This window comes from Aphelocoma coerulescens, chromosome 18, assembly GCF_041296385.1.
Source record: "Aphelocoma coerulescens isolate FSJ_1873_10779 chromosome 18, UR_Acoe_1.0, whole genome shotgun sequence".
Lineage (NCBI taxonomy): Eukaryota > Metazoa > Chordata > Aves > Passeriformes > Corvidae > Aphelocoma > Aphelocoma coerulescens.
Window position 1 is genome coordinate 1,115,551 of NC_091031.1, and position 22,746 is coordinate 1,138,296.

Here is a 22,746-nt window from a genome sequence, read left to right on the forward strand (position 1 = left end):
GGGGTGGGGTCGTTTCAGTGCACTGTGTCCCCCAGCCCGGGGGGACGGGGACAGCGGGGAGCGCTGTACAGAGGGGGCCAGGGCGGGGGGCTCGGCCCCGGGCGGGGGGCCCAGCGCCGCCGTCCCCAGTGCAATAGCGGGGTGACCGCGGGGGGGACACCCCGGGGGGACCACGGGGACCCCGCGGGGCCGGCGGACGCTGGCCCGTCCCGCCGCCGCTGCCTGGAAAATATGTACAGGGGCTTTTCCAGTGTAAACACTAAAAAAAAAAAAAAACAAAAAAAAACCAAAAAAAGCAAAAAAAAAAAATCCCACAAAACAGGATTAAAAAAAAAAAAATAACCCAAACGGACAAAAAAAAAAAACAAAAAAAAAAAGGAGCAAAGGGTTAAACAAAGGTTTTATGAGCCGCCACTCCTGTAAAGGCCTTTTACTATGGAACTTTTTTATGGATAACTTGGCTTATGAATAAATATATGAACCGTTGCTGGCGCCGGCTCCGCCCTCGGCTCTGCCTCAGTTTCCCTCGTGCTGTGATCACCCCTGGAACCCCCAGTTATGGATCAGGGATGGAGCAGGGATGGAGCAGGAATGGGTCAGGGTTGGAACAAGGCTGGATCAGGGATGGATCAGGGCTGGATCAGGGATGGATCAGGGATGGATCAGGGATGCAGGGAGGGAGCAGGGATGGATCAGGGATGGAACAGGGGTGTAGGGATGGGTCAGGGATGGAACAAGGCTGGATCAAGGATGGATCAGGGATGCAGGGATGGGGCAGGGATGGGGCAGGGATGGATCAGGGATGCAGGGATGGGGTAGGGATGGATCAGGGATGCAGGGATGGAGCAGGGCTGGGTCAGGGGTGGAACAAGGCTGGATAAGGGATGGATCAGGGATGGAACAAGGGTGTAGGGATGGATCAGGGATGGATCAGGGATGGATCAGGGATGCAGGGATGGATCAGGGATGGATCAGGGATGGAGCAGGGATGCAGGGCTGGATCAGGGATGGATCAGGGATGCAGGGATGGATCAGGGATGGATCAGGGATGGATCAGGGATGGATCCCGCAGGCCCCGCGCTCCCCCCTCCCCACGTGGGCTCAGACGGACGGGCAGCGCTCCCTCGCCATTGGTCGAGCCTCCACCAATCAGCGGGGGCCGGGCCGGGAGCCGGGCTCCCATTGGCTGTCGGGGCGCGCTTTTGTTCTCGGCACCGGCGCGCGCCCCAAACCTCCTCAGTCCGCCAGGGGGCGCTGCGGGCGGGGCCGAGCCCGCGCGCGGGACCGTGCTGCCCCCTGGCGGCCGCGTCGCGACAGAGCGACAGACACCGGGGGGGGACAGAGGGACAGGGGGGACACGGGGGACAGAGGGACACGGGACACGGGGGACAGAGGGACACGGGGGGACAGGGGGACACGGGGGAGCAGAGGGGCACGGGGGGACAGAGGGACACGGGGGACACGGGGGACAGAGGGAGGACACGGGGGGACGGGGGGGCAGAGGGACACGGGGGGACAGAGGGACACGGGGGACAGGGGGACAGAGGGACACGGGGGACAGAGGGACACGGGGGACACGGGGGGACAGAGGGACACGGGGGACAGGGGGACAGAGGGACACGGGGGACAGAGGGACACGGGGGGACAGAGGGACACGGGGGACACGGGGGGACAGAGGGACACGGGGGGACAGAGGGACACGGGGGACACGGGGGGACAGAGGGACACGGGGGACAGGGGGACAGAGGGACACGGGGGACAGAGGGACACGGGGGGACAGAGGGACACGGGGGACACGGGGGGACAGAGGGACACGGGGGGACAGAGGGACAGGGGGACACGGGGGGACACGGGACAGGGGACACAGGGGGACACGGGGGAGCAGAGGGGCACGGGGGGACAGAGGGACACGGGACAGAGGGACACGGGGGGACGGGGACACAGGGGGACAGAGGGACACGGGACACGGGATAGAGAGTCACGGGGGGGACAGAGGGACACGGGGGAGCAGAGGGACACGGGGGGGACAGACGGGCACGGGAGGGGGGACAGAGGGACACGGCGGGGGCGGAGGGACACGGGATGGTGGAGTACGGGGGGGACAGGGAAGGGCATGGACAGACGGACACGGGCCCAGCAAAACGGAAGGACGGATGGGCAAGTGGAGGGACAGAGCTGCGTGCTGGGAAGGACGGACAGACGGACAGGGACGGGGCTGGAGAGAGACTGGACAAGTTGGCAAAGGGATGGAAGGGTGGCCGGACAGATGGATGGACAGAGAAAGGGACAGATGGACAGGCAGACGGGCACAGGGGGCGATGGACAGATGGATGCAGGGAGGGATGGACAGCTGGATGGACAGACGGATGCAGGGAGGGATGGATGGTGAGCCAGGCAAGTGCAGAGCTGAGTGGACAGACAGATGGACAGATGGATGCAGCAAGGAATGGACAGCTGGATGGACAGATGGATGGAAGGCGGCTGGACAGACGGATGCAGGGATGGCAGGAGCAGAACAGTCAGGGGGCACAGACAGAAGGACGGGGGGATGGCTGGACAGACGGACAGGTGCGGGGTGGGATGGACAGGTGGGCGCACAGGGACGGACAGAGGGGCAGCTGCGGCTGAGTGTAGGTGCTGCAGGACACCCCACACCCACCCAGCACAGCTGGGGGCACCCCCAGGGCTGGGGACCCCCAGGGACCCCCCACCCACACTGGGCCTGACCCTGGCCCAGGCCACAGCCCCGCCGTGCCCGGGGGGACCCTGCAGCCCAGGGCTGGCCCTGGCACAGAGGGGACCACGCCACCGAGGGACCCCTTGCCCCTGCTGAGGCGCCACAGCCCCTGCAGCCCCCCCCTCGTTCCCACGGGCCCCTGGCACCCACTGGCACAGGGACAGCGCTCCCAGGGACTTGAGGTGGCCCTAAGGGAAATCCCACTCACCCTGGGGGCCCCTGGAGCGAATCCCACCCCTCCCAACACCCAAACCATGGGCAGGGGGCTCTTTGGTATCCAAGCACTGCAGGAGGGGTGGGGAGAGGAAGAGCTGGAGACCCCCAGGCAGGGGCTGGGCTGGTGGGCAGCACCCCGGCGCTCCCTAGAACAGGCCCCTGGAGAACATCCAGCCCATGGAACGTTGCTCTTTGCCCCCAAAAACGCCCATTTTAAGCCTAAAAACCCCACCCCAGCTTCCTGGGGAAGCTCCCACCCGATCCCCCTCCCCTCGCTCACCACACACAAAGCCAGCTGGAGTTACTGCAGCTTTTTACCATTTTATTTTCCTTACACAATGAAGTGTTGTTGGGCGTTACAATTTCTCAACTTTTCGGATGATTTTTAAACAAATTTTGGTTCTTTTGTTTGTTTTCCTACCGTCACGTGAGAACATTAAGGCAACGTACAAAAAAAAAAAAAAAAAGAAAAACAAAAGAAAAAAAAATCTGACATAAATTAAAACAATGCAGAAATTTACAGGTGTAAATGCAGAGTTTCAGCAACTCGGAGTTGAGGAACTCGAGCCCCGTGGTGGGATCAGGGGGAGGAGGAGGATGAGGGGTGTAAGGCTCGGATGCGATATGTTTTTGTTTTTTTTTCCCAACCTTGCTAGAAACGGTGAAAAAAATTCTCGATGGACTCCTACCAGCCTCTACAGGAAACCTGGAATATTCCACACGGGATGTACGGCAAAGTCTGGCTCCAAATACCCTGTACAGAGCGGTCCCGGGGCCGCTGTCAGTGTGGGGGGCCCCTGGGATGCGGGAATCCCGGGATTGGGGAGCCCCGGGGAGCCGATCCGTACAGGGTATGAGCTCAGGGCCCGGGCTAAACTCAGCTACAACAAGGTCAAATCAAGTGACAGTGCACCCATCCACGTGTCTAACATCAGGTACAGACTTCCCAAGGGCAGGATTCTTTTGGAAGAAGGCTTATTCCAGTTGCAGGAGGCTGGCATGAGGTGTATGGATGCCTGGGCACACCTCCCGGGCGTGACGCGGCGGCGGGGCCCGCAGTCCGTTTAGAAGCATTTACGGTGCACGATGGAGGGGCCGGACTCGTCGTACTCCTGCTTGCTGATCCACATCTGCTGGAAGGTGGAGAGGGACGCCAGGATGGAGCCGCCGATCCACACGGAGTACTTGCGCTCGGGCGGGGCGATGATCTGCGGGACCAGAGAGCGGGGTCAGAGCGTTCCAGCCTCCCCTTTGTCCACCCCCGCCCTCCCCACGGAGCCCTACCCACCTTGATCTTCATGGTGCTGGGGGCCAGCGCCGTGATCTCCTTCTGCATGCGGTCGGCGATGCCGGGGTACATGGTGGTGCCCCCGGACAGCACCGTGTTGGCGTACAGGTCCTTCCTGATGTCCACGTCGCACTTCATGATGGAGTTGAAAGTGGTCTCGTGGATGCCACAGGATTCCATGCCTGGGGGAGGAGGGAGGCAGCCTCATCAGTGCCTCATCAGCCTCATTAACATGCACCCAGGACCCCTTACTGCCACCCACCGTCCTTTCAGTGCCACTCAGGACCCCTTAACGACCCCCTCCCCTCCTCTCCAGCCCCACCCCTCGCAGAGCAAACCCCACCCCACACCTACCCAGGAAGGAAGGCTGGAAAAGCGCCTCTGGACACCGGAACCGCTCGTTGCCGATGGTGATGACCTGCCCGTCGGGCAGCTCGTAGCTCTTCTCCAGCGAGGAGGAGGAGGCGGCCGTGGCCATCTCCTGCTCGAAGTCCAGCGCCACGTAGCACAGCTTCTCCTTGATGTCCCGCACGATCTCCCGCTCGGCCGTGGTGGTGAAGCTGTAGCCCCTCTCTGTCAGGATCTTCATGAGGTAGTCGGTGAGGTCGCGGCCGGCCAGGTCCAGACGCAGGATGGCGTGGGGCAGAGCGTAACCCTCGTAGATGGGCACGGTGTGGGTGACACCGTCCCCGGAGTCCATTACAATCCCTGTGGTACGGCCGGAGGCGTAGAGGGACAGCACGGCCTGGATGGCCACGTACATGGCCGGGGTGTTGAAGGTCTCAAACATGATCTGCAAAGGAGGAGAAGAGCCAGTGAGCAGCGAGCCCCGAGCTGGGTGTGCGCACTCGTGTTAGAACACACATGCTGCATGCAGAGCAACCCCGGTGTGTGAAGGGAAAGCCAAAGGATGCAGGCAGAAACACAAATGAAAGAACCTGAGGCGTCAGGGGAGAAATGCCAGGAGAACAGAACCCTGAAAATGTCGGGAGAAACAAAACAAAAAAAAAAAAAGAACAAAAAATTCAGGTTTTAGATGTAACGAAGAAGATTTGTGAAGGAGATGAGTGAGGGGGGCAAGCGGGCAGGGGGAACACGGTACCTGCGTCATCTTCTCTCTGTTGGCCTTAGGGTTCAGGGGGGCCTCTGTGAGCAGCACCGGGTGCTCCTCGGGGGCCACACGCAGCTCGTTGTAGAAGGTGTGGTGCCAGATCTTCTCCATGTCATCCCAGTTGGTGACAATGCCGTGCTCGATCGGGTACTTCAGGGTCAGGATGCCCCTCTTGCTCTGCGCCTCGTCCCCCACGTAGCTGTCCTTCTGCCCCATGCCCACCATGACGCCCTGCGGAACCGAACGGGTGAGTCAGCGCCGCCCGCGCCGCGCCCCGGCCCCAGCCCCGGGCCCGGCCCGCGTCTCTCGTCCGCCTCACCTGGTGCCGGGGGCGGCCGACGATCGAGGGGAACACGGCGCGGGGAGCATCGTCCCCGGCGAACCCGGCCTTGCACATGCCGGAGCCATTGTCGATGACGAGGGCGGCGATTTCCTCTTCCATGGCGGAGGCTGCGGCGGGAAGGAGCACGGGAAAGGCCGGGTCAGCGCCCGCCGCGGCCCCGGGAGGAGCCGCTGGCGCCGGGCCATGCCCGGCCCCCCCCGCCACCGCGCCCCAGTGGTTCCTCCCGTTTGAATAGCCCGTTTGAATCTCCCGCGCACTGACGTCACCCGCCGCCTCCACCAATCGCGACGCAGCCCCCCTCACACCCCCACCAGCCTGTACCCACGGCCGACACCATCCCAACGCGGCGCGGGGGGGGGGGGGGGAAGGAAAGGGGGGGGGGAAAACACGCGCTACTCGGCCGCAGCCCGCGGCAGTGGCGGGTGGAAGCGAACGCGGTGAAAACCGCCCACCCCGCCCCCGGAGAATGGGGAGGAAGGGGTGCAGGGGGCGCGGTGCGGGGCCGTGCGGTACCTGCTGCGCGGAGGTCGCTTCTGTGGGCGCTGCGGTAACGGTGCCGCCTGATCCGCTGCCGCCGGCTGAGTGAGACCGCCCGGCTCCCAGCCCCGCGCTTTTATACCCGGGGGCCGAGAGCCCCGCCCCCTCGGCCGAGAACATCGCCATATATGGAGATCTTTCAGAAACAGGCGCTCTCATTGGCTGGCGCGGCCCAGGCCACGTGGGGCGGCTGCCGCGCTGGCCCCGCCCCGCAGCACCCCGGAACCTGCATGGGGCGGGGGGGTGCGGGGGGGGCGACCCCCGGCTCCGGCGGGACCCCCTGATCCCGGCGGGACCCCCCGGCCGTGCCCCCACCCTGGGCGGCTCCGGGACCCCTCCCGGAAGCGCCTCTGGGAGTGCCGGGCCGCCGCGGGCCCGGCTGGGCCTGGCCCCGCACCCCCAAGTCGGGACCGCGCCCCCCACCCCGGGCAGCACCGGGCAGCACGTGCACCCCCCCCCGGGCACCGGGACCCCCCCACCCACGGCACTGGGACCCCCCTACCCACCTGCACCCCAGCTCAGGGCCCCCGGGCCCCCCACCCGTGGGTCATGCACACCTCACCCAGGAGCCCCATCCCCCACCCACAGCACCCGGGACCCCCCAGCCGTGCCCCCCCCCCCCAGCACCGGGCTGGGGACCCTTGGTGCCCCCCGACTCGCCCCCAGCTGCGCTCCAGACCCTGCCCTGCACCCCACAGGTGACGCTGTGTGTCCCACAGGTGACACCTCTCACTGGCGGGTGCTCCAGGGGGCTACGGGCACCCCCCGACCCCCCGCGCTCCCCCCAGCCCCACAGGCCCAGCTGTGCTGCCCCCGCACTCCACAGGCACCCCACACCAGTGCTGCCATCCCAGTGACCCCAGTGACACCCCAGTTTGAGCCACCCCAGCCCCACTGGCACCCCAGCTCCGGCACCCCCGCACTGCCCCAGCCTGGGGGCTCCTCGTGTCCCAGCCCCTCTCCCTCGGGGGCTGCCCCGGGCCCTGTGCCCCCCCTGCCATGGGGGGGTCACGGTCATGTGCAGTGTCAGACGGGTGTGTGCCAGGGGCCTTGGGTGGCCCTGCAGTGGGACCAGGTAGCCACGCCCCGTGTCAGGTAGCCATGCACTGTGTCAGGTGCCACATATCATGTCAGGTAGCCTTGTACCATCTCAGGTAGCCACGTACCATGTCAGGTAGGCACACACTGTCAGGTAGGCACACACTGTCAGGTAGTCACACGCCGGGCCAGAGGCCCAGGCACCACACCAGGTAGCCACGTACCACCAGGTAGCCAAGGACCATGTACCAAGTCAAGTAGCCACACCCCATGTCGAGTAGCCATACGTCATGCCAGGTAGCCACATACTGTGCCAGGTAGCCACATCCCATGTCACATTAGCTATGTACCATGACAAGTATCCACCTATCATGACAGGTAGCCACGTACCGTGCCAGGTAGCCACATGCCGTGCCAGAGGCCCACGCACCAGCCACCCATTCCAGCTCCCGGTGCCACTCAGGCCCACGGCAGTGGTGGCCACTGGCGTCGCCGTCCCCATGTCCCACGGGATTCCCACCCCTGCCCAGCCCTTCCCAGCAGCTCCCGGCGCCACCGGCACGGGTGACACGGGGGCTGTCGGGGTGCAGAGACGGCGGCGATTCGGGATGGCCCCGGGGGGGTGACGGGGGTCCCGGAGGGTCCCGGCACGGCTCGAGGGGTCTCGTGTCCCCGCGCCAGCGCCGTGTCCCGCGGGGCCGTGGTGGGACATGGAGGGCCCCGAGGGGTCTGGCTCGGGGGGCTGCGCAGGTGACACCCGCATCCCGCGGGTCCCCGGGGGACATCCCGGCCGCACTCCCCGCCCGGACACGGCCCTGGGGCCGCCCCGCCTGGGCCGCCCCCACCCGTGACTCAGGGCGGGCAGGGCCGGGCAGGGAGGGGCAGGGGCGGGAGGACGAGAAGGAGGAGGAGGAAAAGGAGGAGGAAGAGGAGGAGGAAGGCACCACCCCCGCCCCGCCCCGCCGCCCGGTGTCCGTCCGTCCGTCCGTCCGTCCCCGCTGCCCGCGCGCAGGGGAGGAGTGATGGGGTGGTGATGGGGGCTGGTCCCACCTCGCAGGTCTCCGATATCCCTCCTGATCCCCACCGCGACCCCCCGAGCCCCTGTCCTGACACCCCCGGGCTGCTGGGGCACGGTTGAAGGCCCCCCCATCCCTCCGCCAGCCTCCTGCCAGGGATTGGGGCCCCCGGCTAGCCCAAGACTCCAATATTCCTCCCTGGATGGAAACCAGGAGCGGCTCCCACCACCCAGCACCCCGACACCACTTCTGACCCCGAGCACGACCCCCACCCCAAGACACTGCCTGACCCCCCCGGGGGTGTGTGGCACAGTTGAGCTCCCCCCTCTTCCCCTCTGCCAGCCCCCCACCAGAGCTGTGGAATGGGGACCCCCCCGGGAGCCCAGAACCCCCATTTTCCGCCTGGGAAGGGTGTTGGGTGAAAATCGGGACCCACCCGGAGGGGTCACCCACCCCAGCCCCCTGCGATGCCCCGGCCGGAGGGGTTGTCACGAGCTTGTCCGGTCTCAGCAGCCCTCAGTGGGGAGGGGTCTCGCTGTCACCAGGCCGGGGGGACTCGGGGACGCGCTGTGGCTGTGGGACAGCGCTCAGGGCCCCCCCGAGGGGAACCTGATCCCGCCGGGGGGGCCGGGGGGTGCCGGGATGTATAAATGCCGCTCCCGGCTACCCTGCCTGGCAGGTGCCGGCGGGCACCCACCGAGAGCCACGCGGCCACCCTGCCACCCACGGCCCCCCCGGGCCCCCCAGGACCCTGACCCACTTATTCGCCCCGCGCCGTGGCCCGAAAGCCGACCCGGCTCCGTTTCGGGGGTCAGTTACAGCGGCCGGGCGGCCGCGGCTCGGGTGTCGCGGCTTGGGGGGCCACGGCACCCCCCGGCGCGGGCAGAGCCAGCCCGGCATGAAAAAGTCATGAGCAACCAAAGCTGGGGCTGTTTGCGGGAACAATAACCGGGCACCGGGCTGACACCGGAGCCGCAGGGCCGGGGAAAGGCGGCGGGAGCCAGCGCGGCACCGCCACGGCGCGGCCAGACGGCGGCACGGGGGATCGGGGCACTTTCGGGGGACCCAGGTGGTGGCAGAGCCCGTCCCCGCCCGTCCCCAGGTGCCCCCGGCGGAGTGTGGCCGAGGCCGGGGGTCCCTGTGGCTGCTCCTGCTCCGGCTGGGGGGTCCCAGCAGGGCTGGGGGACGGCGCCTACAGGGTTGGAGTGGGGACTGTCCCCTACACCGCTGTCCCCTCCCGTCCCCCACGCCCCCATCCTTGTCCTGTCCTCGCCGAGGGGCCGGGCCCTCATCTCTGTCATGAGTTCCAGGCGGTCTCAGCCCCGAAGGACCCCACGCCCCGGGGGTTGGCTCCGGGGGGGTTGGGGGTGTCCGTGACCCCGATCCACAGCTGCAGGAGGGATTTGGGGCCACAGGACAGATGGAGGCCAAGGGCCCCAAAGCAGGATAAAAGGTTTACACTAATCAAAATGCCTGGCTAATTGGAAAAGGCGCTTAGGGGCTGGCCGGGAGGCGGCGCGGCTGGAGGTGACCCGCTGCTGAATCAGAGGGGCCGGTAACCTTAACCCGCCGGGATCGGAACGGATACGCCGGCCCGGATCGAGTTCCCACCCAAGTTTTCCACCCGCGGCTCCGCCACAGCCGGACGGGGCCGCGGCGAGGGACGGTGGCGTGGCCGGGGGCTGCCGCGGTGCCCCCTCGCCCGGGCGCCCCCGGTGCCCATCGCAACCCGGCCGGTCTCTAATCCCACCTGCGGGTAATCGAACGGGTCGCAGCCCCCCGGGCCTCCGTCCCGCTCCGTGGGTCCGGGGCAGCGCAGCCGCCCCCGCCGCGGGCGCTCCGTCCGGCCCCGCCGCGACGCCCGGGCTCGGCAGCGCCGGGGAGCCCCCGCCGGCCCCCGGGGGCCGCCCCGCCTCGGCGGAAGATGCCAACGAATGGGATCCACCAGGTGCTGAAGATCCAGTTCGGGTTGATCAACTGCGAGAGCCGGTACCTGACGGCGGAGAGCTTCGGCTACAAGGTGAACGCCTCGGCGCCCAGCCTCAAGCGCAAGCAGATCTGGACGCTGGAGCAGGATGAAGCCGACAGCTCCATCGTCTTCCTCAAGAGCCACCTGGGCCGGTACCTGGGCGCCGACAAGGACGGGAAGGTGCGCTGCGAGGCGGAGCAGCCGGGCCGGGACGAAGGCTTCAGCATCATCACTCAGTCGGACGGGCGCTGGGCGCTGCAGTCGGCCCCGCACCGGCGCTTCTTCGGGGGCCGCGAGGACCGGCTGTCCTGCTTCGCCCCCAGCGTGACGGAGGGCGAGCTCTGGACCGTGCACCTGGCCATGCACCCCCAGGCCAACCTGCTGAGCGTCAGCCGCCGCCGCTACGCCCACCTGAGCGCCCACGAGGACGAGATCGCCACCGACAGCAACCTGCCCTGGGGGGTGGACGCGCTCATCACCCTCTGCTTCCAGGACAAGAAGTACAGCCTGCGCACGGCCGACGAGCGCTACCTGCGCTGCGATGGCACCTTGGTGCCCGAGCCCGGCGCCGGCACCGGCTACACCCTCGAGTTCAAGGCCGGCAAGTTGGCGTTCAAGGACTGCGACGGGAAATACCTGGCGCCCACCGGACCCACCGGCACCCTCAAATCCGGCCGCAGCTCCAAGCCGGGCAAAGATGAACTCTTTGACCTGGAGGAGAGTCACCCGCAGGTGGTGTTCACGGCGGCCAATGGCAGATACGTCTCCATCCGGCAGGGTAAGAGCTCCCCACACCCCCCTATCTGCTCCCTGCCCACCCAGGGACCCCCACACCGGGGGAGACCCCACAGTAACAGCCCCACAGCACTGTGCCTGCCTCGGGGGAACCCTACAGCCACGTCCTGGGGATGTGGGGGACCCCAGCCTGGCTGCTGGAGGGGGACATGGGAGGGTCCTGTCTGCCTGGGGGGGGGGCTGGGGTCAGTGAGGATGGAGTGGGAGCAGCTGTGGGGTGGGAAGTGTTGCGGGGGAATGCGTGGGTGTGTGCGTACACACGTGTGTGCACGTGCAGGGCTGTGTGTGAACACGTGTGTGCACAGGCAGGCTGTGGGTGCGCACAGGTGTGTACACACACACATGCACAGGTGTGCAATGCTTCGTGCAGCGTCCGCAGCTTCACACGTTTGCCTGTGCACACCGCACACGATGCCCTGTGCACACATGTGTGTAGAGCCACTGGACATGACCACAGGTGAGCAGAGCCCCTCGGGACCTCCATGAGTTCTTTGAGTCCCAAGGGACCCTGCTCGCCCCCAGGTGCCCCCCGGGGACGGTGCCACCCCCGTGCCAAGCAGCTTAGTGCCGGGTGACGGGGGGGACCAGCTATAAATAGGGAGTTTGTGACCAGATGGACACGGTGGTGACAAGCTGATTAACCAGCCCAATTAGCACAATTGTTCGCAGGAGGATTTGGGGGGGAGGGGGAGGGTGGCCGTGGGGCAGCAGTGGTGATGGTTGGGGTGGGACAATGGCTGGAATGGGATTGGCCCTGATGGCCAGAGCAGGATCGCTGCCAATGGCCAGAGCAGGATCAGTGACCATGGACGGAGTGGGATTGGTGACAATAGCCAACAGAGTGGAACCGATACCCATGGCTGCAATAGGATGGGTGCCAATGGCTGGAATGGGACAGTGACAATGGCTGGACTGGCATTGGTCCTGATGGCCTGAGTGGGACTGGTGACAGCAGCTGGAGTGTGATCAGTGCCTGTGGCTGGATTGGGATTGCTGACAGTGGCCAGAGCGGGGTCACTGATGATGACTGGAGTGGGACTAGTGCCAACTAGTGCTAAAGTGGGATCGGTGACCATGGCCAGACTGAGAGTGGTGCCCAGGGCCAGGACAGGACCAGTGCGGGCAGTCAGAGAGGAACCAGTGGCCGGAGCAGGACCAGCACCAACATCCACTCTCCCCCCAGGTGTGAATGTCTCAGCAAACCAGGACGAGGAGCTGAACCACGAGACCTTCCAGATGCAGATCGACCGCGACACCAACAAGTGCAGCCTCCACACCAACACTGGCAGCTACTGGACCCTGGTGGCCCATGGGGGCATCCAGGCTGTGGCCACCGAAATGTGAGTGTGGGGTGCAGTGTGGGCTGGAGAGACGGTCTGGGGACACACACACACCTCCAACTCACGCTGTCCCTCTGTCACCAGCGCTGCCAACACCATGTTCGACATCGAGTGGCGCGGGCGGCGCGTGGCCCTGCGCGCCAGCAACGGCCGCTACGTCTGCACCAAGAGGAACGGGCAGCTGGCGGCCGTCAGCGACGCCGTGGGTAAGTGCTGGGGGGCCGGGGGGGCCGGGGGGTCCCTGGGGTGCTGAGGGCCGCGTGCTACGCAGGGGAGGACGAGGAGTTCACTCTGAAGCTGATCAACCGCCCGATGCTGGTGCTGCGAGGGGAGCACGGCTTCGTCTGCTACCACCGGGGCTCCAACCTGCTCGACTCCAACCGCTCCGTCTACGACGTCTTCCACATCACCTTCAGCGACGGCGCCTACCAGATCCAAGGTGGGTGGGGGGCTATGGGGGGGGTGGCCCTGGGGGTCTGTCCAGCCTGCACTGACCACCCCCCCCGGGGCTCCCCGCAGGCCAGGGGGGCAAGTACTGGTACGTGGCGAGCAGCGGGTCGGTGTGCAGCGACGGGGACCTCTCCGAGGATTTCTTCTTCGAGTTCCGGGAGCGGGGCCGTGTGGCCATCAAAGGGAAGAACGGGCGGTACCTGCGTGGGGACCCCGCGGGGACACTGCGCGCCGACAGCGAGTCCGTGCTGCGGGCCACGCTGTGGGAGTACTGACCCCCAGAGCCCCCACCACGGCCACTCCCGCCCACGGGCACCAGCCTGTCCCTGGCAAAGGGGGGTGGTGGCAGCGGTGACACCGCTCGTGGCAGCTGTGCCCCCGCGACTCATGGCATTAAAGTCACCTGGATCACACCGGGGCAGCGCTGCATCCTCCTTCTCATCGAGATCCAGCCCTGTTTCCCTCCCAGGAGCGCCAGACCCCACGGAAAGGGCTGATCCGGGGACAGTGGGATGCAGGGACCCCCAGGGGTGCCACATGGGATGGGGGTGGTCAGCAAAGTAAAGCCACTGCAGGCAGGACCCCGAGGGGGTTGGGGAGCCGGTGGCCCCTCTGCCACGCTGGGGGAGCAGGGGAGTGACAGTGGAACCCCCCCACGCCGGGAGCTGCCAGGACCCTCCGGGAGGATGGAAAGGAACAGAGCCAGGCACAGGGTGAGCAACAGGATCGTTTTCATGGCAGACGACAGAGTTACAGACAGTGGAGAGGTGCGGGAGGGGCCGGGGCCAGACCACGCCGCACCAGCACGGAGATACGAGATCATTTATAGAAACAACGGGGGAGCGGAGACCCCCTCCCCTGCCCAGCAGAAAACGGGGCTCCCCCGGGCACAGCACCCTGTTTGTCCTGATCCTGAAGGCGGCTCGGGGGGCTCAGCCCGCGGCCGGCCCGGCTCGGCACGGCCACTACACTACCACGGATCCACAAGACAGCGCGGCCCCGGGGGGCTGCCCCGGCCTGGCCGGGCTGGGGGGCGGCGGGGCAGGGCTGGGCCAGCCCAGGAGCCCCCGCTCCGCCACCGGAGCCCCGAGACCCCCCGGTGCTGCCGACAACACGACCACGAAACACGCACAGACACACCCCCCGCCCAGACCGCCGCCGGCCCCACGCCTGCTCCCGGGGGGTGGGGTGGGGGGCTCTCCCGCGGGCCCCGCCCCGGCCGGCGGGGTTTGGGGCGGGCTGGCCGCCCCCCGCTCACAGCAGGACCAGGCTGGGGTTCCGCAGCTGCCGGTAAATGTCCAGGAGCTTCTCGGCCGTGGCAGAGCCCTCAGCCCCCTCCTCGCCCAGGGGCGGCTGGTCCCGGAGGGTCTGCGCCTCCTTCAGCAGCATCTGCGGGAGGGGGCCGGGGGGTGAGGCAGGGGGTGGTGGCGGGGGTCCCATGGCGTGCTCCCCACGGCGAGGGGTCGGGGGGCTCACCTCGTGGTTGGCCTGGATCTGACGCAGGTACTGCATGCGGAGGTCGGGGGGTCCTGAGCCCTGTGCCGCCTGCTCCAGCACCAGTGCCTGGGGGAGGGAGGGAGGGAGGGTGCTGGGGGAGCTGGCAGCACCCAGCCCCAGCAGCCCCCAAATCCTGGGAGCCCCGACCTTGGGAATCCCCAATCTCAGGGAGTCTGAGCCCTGGCGAGTCCCAGCCATGGGGAACCCCCTGAGCCCTGGGGAGCCCCAATCTCAGGGCAACCCAAGCCCCAAACCGGGGGCCCCCAGATCTGGGGACTGCCAGCTCCAGTGGTGCTGGTCTGTCACACCATGGTGCCACAGAAATGCCCCCCACTGCACCCCAGGCTCCATTCCAGGGGGTTTGGGGTCACTTTGGGGTCCCCCCTGCCCCCGGGGGGGGTACCTGTATGCGCCGGATGACGGCGTGGTGTGTCCTGCTCATGTGGGCCAGGGACGGGCTCTCCATCAGGATCTCCACAGCCTGGATGGGACCCGCTGGGCTCAGGTCATTCATGGTCACCTGGACAGCGAGAGCAGTGTCACTGCCACCCTCACTGGGCAGCAGGGGGCCAGAACCCCTCCCCACAGGCACCGGGCTCCCCAGAAGGCTCCACACACCCCCAAACCCTCCTGCCCCTCCCAGGAGCAGTTGCCCCCAGCCCGGTGCCACCAGGTGAGCCCTGGCAGGATTGAATCCGGCAGAATTAACACTGTCACTCATCATCCCACGGACATCCGAGCTCTCAGGTGCAAATCCACCTGCATCAGGTATCTGGGGACCCCTCAGGTGGGGTCAGGCAGGAGAGCTGGGCAGAAATCCCTGTTTTCCCTGTGCCTTTAGAGGGGAATTTTGCATGGGGTGGATTTACAACCCAAATCCAAGTATGTTTTCCCCTCGTTTTTTAGAGCCAGAGAAACGGGAATATCTGGAGAGGGAGGGAAATGACCACAGCCTTTGGGAAGCCCAGGGCTGGGAGAATGGACCGGGAATGCCGCCTGTCCAGCCAAGCACTTGAACCCCAGCCCCACAGGAGGGGGTCAGAACGGCACGGCCATGCAGCCACTCGTCTCCCTGGCTCCAGGAAGGAGCTCGATTTGTGGGACACAGAGCTTCCCTGCAGGCTGACCCATTCCTCGGCTCAGGGCTAACCCATTCCTTGCCTCTCGGACGAGCAGCTGGACGTGGCCACCATCGGGCGCCATGCCACGTGCCGATGCCACCTCCGTGCCGCTCAGTGCCTCAGCCCCGGGGTTCTCAGCCAGCAGCCAGCGCAGGGTGGCACAGCAAAGTGGGACATCTGGGGACCAAAGGACAAAGCAGAGATGTGGCACTGCTGACAGCGTGTGCCCGAGGCAGCCCCTGAGGGGTGGCATGGGCTGGACCCCTCCCCGTTGGGACACGCTGAGCTCAGTCACGCCACTGCCACTGCCAGACGTTGTGCCAATGTTGTGGTGGGGGCAGTGGGGTCACACAGCCCTCCTCGCCCAAGGGAGGGGCTGTGACAGTGCCACTCTGCCAGCGCCCCTGCCCCAGGAGACTCCCTGGTGCTCCTGGGATGCTCCTCTCCAGGGACCCACCTGTTTCCGAGGTTTTGAGAGCATTTTTCAGCAGCTCTGAGGACACCCGGATGGACGCTGCCGAGGGAGGCAGGTTCTCCTCTCCTGGGGTTTTCCCCTCCTCGGGTTCAGTCTGTTCCCGGGACACTTTGAGGAAGGTCTCCACAGGGTCTGAGGGGGCAGGGGGGGCATCGGGCCCGGGGGGGCTGCTCCCGAAACGGAGGCACTGGAGCATGTCAATGGTGCATTGGCTGAGGGGCAGGCAGATCCCCTCTCTGTCCGGGGACAGCAGGGGCGAGTCGTCGGGCAGGAAGTCATCCAGGTCCTCGGAGGAGTCGGAGCCGCTGCCCAAAATATCCCGTAAACTGTAGTAGAGGGCACAGGAGATGGTCAGAGGCAGGTCCAGCTTGGTGTCCGCAGTGGGGCCGAGGGGCAGCGTCAGCTCCCGCTTGTTCCCAGGGAGCAGCTGGTCAATGGGGAACGTGAAGGTGGTGGCCGAATCCACAGATTCCTCCTCTAAGGCACAGGGGCTGGCCAGGAGCTGGACACAGAGGGTCCAGCCCTCCTCCAGGCTGTACTCGCTGCAGTTTTCCAGCAAGCAGGAGATGGTGACGGTGTCCTGGAGCAGGAGGCAGCTCCAGTTGGCAGTGACGGTGCAGGCGATGGGCTTGTGGCCCTCGTGGCTGGAGAGCAGCGCCGCGCTCACGTTCATCACCTGGTTCAGGCTGGCCAGGGCTCGGTTCCTCTGGTCCACGGCCTTCTTCAGGAAGGACACTCTGCAAGGACAATGTGACAGGGATGAAACAGCGGGAGGGATGCCGGGATGGCGCTGTGCTGCCCAGCTGAGCCGCTCCTGGCATGATTCCACCACAGGAAACCCCCAGCTTCTCTGCCATGGCAGCCACAGATCCACATCCCCATCAGAGCTGACCCTGTGGAGCGGCTCTGGACAGCCAGACCTCAGGAATCCCCCTGTGGATGGAGGTGGGGCTCGGCCACAGCCCCTCCCCACACACAGCCAGCCATGGAGGATGGAGGCATGTGCCTGCCCTGCCTGTTACTGCTGGCTTGGCACGCGTGGCAGGCGCCTGGCACCCTGCCTGTGCCACCTTCTGCTGCCATGGCTGCCGCTGCCAGCCCGCCCACAGCGCTGGGGGTGGCTGTGCCATGGGAGGGGGCTGCCCTCAAATACTGGTTTTATATTATCGAGGGTGGGGGGGCTTCCCAACCACAAAAGGTAAATGCTGGAGCAGTTTTCCAAGAGAAAAGCTTGAGGAGAGATGGGGGTGTTCGGCCTGGAGAAAAGAAGGCTCCAGGGAGACATTAGGGCCCCTTCCAGTGCCTAAAGGGGCTCCAAGGGAGCCGGAGAGGTACTTTGGAGAAGGGCCTGGAGTGAAGTATAAAGAGGAATGGCTTCCCACTGACAGAGAGCAGGGCTAGATAGGATATTGGGAAGGAATTCTTCCCTGTGAGGGTGGTGAGGCCTTGGCACAGGGTGCCCAGAGAAGCTGTGGCTGCCCCATCCCTGGAAGTGTCCAAGGCCAGGTTGGACAGGGCTTGGATCAACCTGGGATAGTGGAAGGTGTGGGTGGAATGGGATGAGCTTTAAGGTCGCTCTTACCCAAACCATTCTGGGATTCCATAATTCAGTACTGGCAAGGACCTGCACAAACCCCAGCTCGGTGCCACCTTTACCTCTCCGAGGTGTCCCCTATCCCCGAGAGCAGCTCCTTGATCCTCCGGCCGATCTCAGCAGGGGTCAGCTCCACGTCCGGCTCCTCGGGGCTGCACAGGCCACAGGACACGAGGCGGCCCTTGGCCGACAGGGCCAACAGCTCCGACTCCCCTGCGGGCACAGATGGGGCAGGTAAGGGGCCAGGAAGGGAGCAGGGGCTTCCTGGATGGCTGAGGTGGGTGGGACAGGAAGCAGGATGGCACTGCCTCCCCAAGGCAGTGGGATATGATGGAGACAGACATGGATCACCACAGCACCCCCCATTCACACGCAGACCCCCAAGAAGGGACCCCACCCTGTGCCTGCCCAGCCACAGCCAGCAGCACCCAGCTGCCACACAGGGGTCCTGCTGGTGACACACGCAGCGCTGTGGGCAGCCAGTCCAGAGGCACATTGAACTGTCCCAGGCTGTCCCGTGCAGGGAGCCCCCGGCTGTGAGGGCCAGCCCCTTCCTGCGATGCTGAGCTGAGGGACTGGGAATGGGCAGGGAAGAGCAGGAACCACAATGGACAGGAATGACTTATAGAACCAAGAGGAGCCAACAAGGATGAAAGATGGAGCCCCACCCAGCCCACATGGAGCTGCAGAGGGAGGAGAGGCGGGATCCCACCCCGCTGCCCCCAGTACCTTCCGAGGCCCGAGAGGACAAGGAAAGAGCCACGACACTACAGATACTCAGGCTGGCTGGGGACAGCACGGGGGGCAGCACGCCGGTGCCATTCTCTGTGTCCTCGGGGTCCGAGGAGTCGCCCGCCCAGTCCAGGTCGATGGCGGAGATGTCCGAGTGGGTGCTGTAGTACATGCGGGAGCCGCTGCCGCAGGCCGCGCACAGGATGGGCCCCCGCAGGTAATATTCCCTGAGCTCCGGCACCGTGGCCTCCTCCCGCTGATCCGCCTTCACGGCCACCATCTTCCCGTAGTGGCCCACGGCCACCACGCAGTCACAGCCGGGCTCGCCCGCGGGCGGCTCGTCCTCGGCGTCGTCGGCCGCGCGCCGCTCCGTGCGCAGCGCCCCGATGAACACGATGGGCTCCTCCAGGTGGTGCAGGATCTTCACGGGCGGGGCCGGGTTGGACACGTCGCGGCAGCCGTCGGCGGCGGGCGAGGAGCTGAGGGCTTTGAGGGGCACGGAGCAGAGCTGCCCGTCCGGGAAGCCGCACAGGATCATGGGCGACTCCAGCATGGCCACGTCGATGCCGAAGAGGAGGCTGAACAGGGGCTCCTCCAGCACGAAGCCCCCAGAGCACCACAGCCCCTGGGCGCCGGGCGCGGCCGCGCAGCACAGCACGGGCAGGAAGCAGGAGGGCGGCGCATCCCCCGCGTCCCCTGGCGCGGTGCCGGGGCAGAACTCCACCTGGCTGACCTGCCGGTACGGGGGCCCGTCCTGCTCCGGGCGTGGCAGCTCGTGCAGCCGCATCCACCACTTGCCCTCGTCCTGGGCCAGCGTGATGACGAAGGTGCTGAGCAGGGTGAACATGCTCAGGCTGGCGTCGGGGAAGATGCAGGCGTCCGCTTCCACCGGGAAGACGCCGGAAGGGCCGTTGCTTTCTTGGCCGTCGCCGTCCGTCTGCTCCATTAACCTTTGGGAAAACAGGGAAGAGCTGTGAGCCAAGCCGTGGGGAGAAGCCAGCGTGTCCCTTGGCCGCCTCTTTGCCTGGCCCTGGGAAATGAACTCCTGCAGGAGAGCTTTTAGCACCGGGAGACATGGATCCAGAGCCTCACGCTTCCCATGGCAGGAAGGGCAGCCCTGGGAGCTCAGGGACAGGGGGTCACCCCTGGCTCACCTGCTCTGCTGCTCCAGGGACACGCAGTAGATCCCGCTGTGGGCGCACAGGATGTAGAGCTGCCGGGGCTGGGGCAGCAGCTCCACGTGCCACACCTGGTCGGGGCAGCGGAACACGGCCTGGGAGTGGGGACAGAACCAAATGTCACCTCCCACGGCACCCGGAGGGGCGGCAGGGACAAGGTGGCTCCCTGCAGAGGGGGATCCAAAGCGATTTCCAGGGATAAATGGATCCCTGGGCAGCACCCAGCTGGGTGTTCCCGGGTGGGGGTTGGGAGAGGGGCTGTGGCAGCCTGTCATTCCCGCTCCCTGAGGGGAAGGAAAACAGGGAGCAGGGTACGTGCTCTACTTTGCCGAGCGGGAGCGCAGTGTGGGAGGCAGATCCCGCTCTTACAGCGGTGGATTTCTTAGAAATGATAATCAGAACAAATTAACAAAGGCAGCAGCGTGTCAGTCAGGGTGCTGTGACAGCGGGGACAGCGACCAGGCCTGGGGGGAGAGAAGCCCTTGTGCTGGGGGGAACGAGCCCGTGGAGTCTGGTCCAATGTGTGTCCCACAGGATTGGGAGAGGGGCCAGCTGGCAGCACCCCGAAACCCCAAAGCAAGGGGTGCTGCTTGTAGGGTTTGTCTGTTGGATCCTGATGGAGGAAATCCAGCCACAGGGAGTGGGGACATGACTGGGGCGTGTCCCCACTGTGTCACGGGACACTGCCCCCATGGGATGGGGGACACAGGGTGAACCCCCACCCCGCCAAGCCCCTCACCTTGAGCACTTTCCCCTCCTGGTCGTACACGTAGACGAACTCGGTGCCATTGGAGAGGTAGATCTCGTTCTCGTGGCACAGCACCCGCGGCTTGCCTGCCACCAGCCCCCCCACCGGGCAGCAGAATCCGGCCAGGTAATCCACCCTGTGCCCCACCTGTGCCATGGTGCCGGCCTGGGCACGTGGGGAGGGGGCGGGGGGGACACCGAGGGTGTGAGGGGGCTGGGCCGGGACCCCCGAGCTGTGACAGTGTGTGGTGACACAGCCCTGCAGACCCCCGCGCCCCTGTCGGAGCCCCCCAGCCCCCCACAGCACGTGTCCGGACCCCCAGTCCTCCCGGCCCTGAGCCCCACAGCCCCTTCCCCTCCGAGTGGGACACTCAGGCCCAGCCCCACAAACAGCCCCTTCCCAAGCACCAACCTCAGCCCCCCCATTCCCACCTCCACAGCCCCCAGACTCCCCCACATCACAGTCCTTGTACCCCAGACTCTCCAGACCTATCCCAGAGCCCCCCACATCACAGGCTTTGTACCCCAGGCCCCCAAGGCCCTGCCCCACAGCCCCCCACACGCCTGGCTGAGACCCCCACACCCCCCCAAACCCAGCTCCACTGGCAGCCCACCACCCCAGTCGCCCGCCCTGCCCAGCCCACAGCTCCCGGCCCAAACCCCCGTCCCTCGCCCCCCCATCCCGCCCCCCCAAATCCCTCCCGGAGGGGCCGCGGGTACCGGGCGGGGGGCGCGGGCGGCTCCGCTTTACGGCTGCGCGGCGGCCGCCGCAATGGGCGGGGGGGAGTTTACGACAGGCCGTAAAGCGGCGATGGGCGGGGGGGTGGCTCCCGGGGGTCGGTACCGGGAGGGGAGGAACCCCCGCCCCGTAAGTGACCCCTCCCCTCCCCATCCCGGCACGCGGGGAGAAAGGAGCGAGGCGGGGCTGGCGGCAGCGGCTTTATTGAGAGAGAGAGAGAGAGAGAGGCCGGGTGGGACCCCCAGGGGGGCAGAGACCCCCCCCCAAAAGTCCCCCAAGTGATGGCCCTGAGCCCCTCCAGCTTGAGACCCCCCCCAAATGACATCCCTACGCCCCCCAGACTGTCTGAGCCCCCCCAGGTGGTCTCCCCCCGGTTTTTCTGACACCTCCCCAGCTGATGCCTCCGCCGCCCCCAGTCTGAGCCCCCCAAGCGCTGCCCCTGTCCCTCCCCCCCAGCCTGGCCGAGCCCCGGCCGCCGCCCCCGCCCCGGTGCCGGGCGAGGATCGCTCACTGCGGGGTCCCGGGGACCCTGCGGGGGCTCTGGAGGACCCCTCCCCGGCGCGGCGGGGCTGCAGCACTCCGGGCCCGGCTCAGCTGCTCCACGGAGGCTTCGAGGTGAGCGAAGCGATCCGAGAGCCGGCCCAGCTGCTCCTTCAGGGCGCGGAAATCCCGGTACAGCTCGTCCAGGGCTCCCGACAGCGCCGGGATCCTGCGGGCGCAGCGGCGTGAGGGCAGGGACCCCCAAATCCACCCCCCACCCCCCCAGGGACCCCCACATTCCCCCGAGGGACCCCCGGCCCCTCACCTGCCGTAGTCGGGCAGCACGGTCTGGTGGTCCGACAGCAGCAGGTTCCGCAGCTGGGACGTGATGGCGAACTTCCAGTTGTCCAGGACCAGCGTCAGGTTGGCGCAGCCCCTCGCCGAGGCTCTCTGGGCTGGAGGGGCCGCGGTGGGACGGCGAGCAGTCCGCAGGAGCAGGACCCTCACCCAGGGCAAGACCCTCGCCCAGCCCCTCACCTGGGAGCCCTCCAGCCCCGGACAGGACCCTCCCCCCCAACCCCGGGGCTCCCTCCGGCCCCACACCCAGGGCAGCTGCCCGGTCAGGCCCTTGCCCGTGCCCGCACCCCGGTGGGAAGGGGGTCCCGAGAGCGGGAATTACCGTCTGCTCCATCGGCCCCCGCCGCCGGCCGCCGGCCCGGCTTGGCCGCGCAGCCCAGAGCGGCGAGGAGCAGGAGCGGGAGCAGCCGGGCCATGGCGGGGCCGTGTCCCCGCGCCCCCGGGGCTGTCGCGTCCCCCAGCACCGAGCCGCCTCCCCGCTCCCTCTCCCGCGGCCGCTCCCCGGGCTGCGCTCCCCGGCTCTGGCTCCCGCGGCTCCCGCTCCCCCTTTTCCCGGCTGGGGCTGGCACCGGGCCCGGCCGCACGCGGCTCCGGGGCTGATTGCAAACAGACCGCGGACACCAGCCCGGACACAGGGGCCGGGCCGGAATGCGGAGCACCCCGGCCCGTCGCGGTGATGGAGTGCAGGCGGCACGGCCCTGGGGAGCAGCGTCCCCCAGTTCCCGCTGGGAACACGGAGCACTGCGTGCCCCTGCTCCAGTTGGGAATATGGAGCATCCCGGCCCCATCCCGGCACAGATGACAGAGCACAAGTGGCAGCACGCTGGGGCACGGTGTCTCCCCATTCCCGTCGGGAATGCAGAGCATCCCAGCCCCATCCCAGGTGACAGTGTTGGGACACAGGGTCTGCCAGAGGAACACAGAGCATCCCAGCCCCATCCAGGCCCAGGTGAGGGACCACAAGAGGCACACACTGGGGTGCAACA

The 22,746-nt window shown here is 66.7% G+C and overlaps 3 protein-coding genes across 3 annotated transcripts; 1 reads left to right on the plus strand and 2 right to left on the minus strand.

Annotated features, from left to right (window-relative positions):
* Positions 1-3,249: 3,249 nt before the first annotated feature.
* ACTG1 (actin gamma 1) lies at positions 3,250-6,308 on the minus strand. The gene is made up of 6 exons (XM_069032332.1): positions 6,209-6,308; positions 5,672-5,802; positions 5,344-5,583; positions 4,596-5,034; positions 4,242-4,423; positions 3,250-4,161 (listed from the first exon to the last, which is right to left on the minus strand). The coding sequence occupies exons 2-6, from the start codon at positions 5,792-5,794 to the stop codon at positions 4,018-4,020; spliced, it is 1,128 nt and encodes a 375-aa protein (XP_068888433.1). The 5' UTR covers positions 5,795-5,802; positions 6,209-6,308; the 3' UTR covers positions 3,250-4,017.
* A 3,902-nt stretch (positions 6,309-10,210) lies between these two features.
* On the plus strand, positions 10,211-13,269 carry FSCN2 (fascin actin-bundling protein 2, retinal). Its single transcript, XM_069032713.1, has 5 exons — positions 10,211-11,033; positions 12,234-12,390; positions 12,475-12,596; positions 12,662-12,829; positions 12,910-13,269. Exons 1-5 carry the CDS (start codon positions 10,211-10,213, stop codon positions 13,113-13,115), a joined length of 1,476 nt encoding a protein of 491 aa, XP_068888814.1. The 3' UTR covers positions 13,116-13,269.
* Positions 13,270-13,554: 285 nt separating this feature from the next.
* FAAP100 (FA core complex associated protein 100) lies at positions 13,555-20,977 on the minus strand. Its single transcript, XM_069032712.1, has 10 exons — positions 20,905-20,977; positions 20,177-20,350; positions 19,414-19,532; positions 18,257-19,209; positions 17,590-17,740; positions 15,916-16,670; positions 15,499-15,635; positions 14,741-14,857; positions 14,317-14,403; positions 13,555-14,229 (listed from the first exon to the last, which is right to left on the minus strand). Exons 2-10 carry the CDS (start codon positions 20,339-20,341, stop codon positions 14,095-14,097), a joined length of 2,619 nt encoding a protein of 872 aa, XP_068888813.1. The 5' UTR covers positions 20,342-20,350; positions 20,905-20,977; the 3' UTR covers positions 13,555-14,094.
* Between the last annotated feature and the right edge of the window lie 1,769 nt (positions 20,978-22,746).

Excerpts from the sequence above, each read along its gene's own strand:
- FSCN2 (XM_069032713.1), top strand. The coding sequence starts at position 10,211 with ATGCCAACGAATGGGATCCACCAGGTGCTGAAGATCCAGTTCGGGTTG. Across the intron at positions 11,034-12,233 it reads ATACGTCTCCATCCGGCAGG|GTGTGAATGTCTCAGCAAAC; the intron begins GTAAGAGCTCCC and ends CTCTCCCCCCAG. Across the intron at positions 12,597-12,661 it reads GGCCGTCAGCGACGCCGTGG|GGGAGGACGAGGAGTTCACT; the intron begins GTAAGTGCTGGG and ends CGTGCTACGCAG.
- ACTG1 (XM_069032332.1), bottom strand. The coding sequence starts at position 5,794 with ATGGAAGAGGAAATCGCCGCCCTCGTCATCGACAATGGCTCCGGCATG. Across the intron at positions 4,424-4,595 it reads TTTCCAGCCTTCCTTCCTGG|GCATGGAATCCTGTGGCATC; the intron begins GTAGGTGTGGGG and ends CTCCTCCCCCAG. Across the intron at positions 4,162-4,241 it reads CCAGCACCATGAAGATCAAG|ATCATCGCCCCGCCCGAGCG; the intron begins GTGGGTAGGGCT and ends CTGGTCCCGCAG.
- FAAP100 (XM_069032712.1), bottom strand. The coding sequence starts at position 20,341 with ATGGCACAGGTGGGGCACAGGGTGGATTACCTGGCCGGATTCTGCTGC. Across the intron at positions 19,210-19,413 it reads TCCCTGGAGCAGCAGAGCAG|GTTAATGGAGCAGACGGACG; the intron begins GTGAGCCAGGGG and ends GTTTTCCCAAAG. Across the intron at positions 14,404-14,740 it reads CCGTCATCCGGCGCATACAG|GCACTGGTGCTGGAGCAGGC; the intron begins GTACCCCCCCCG and ends TCCCTCCCCCAG.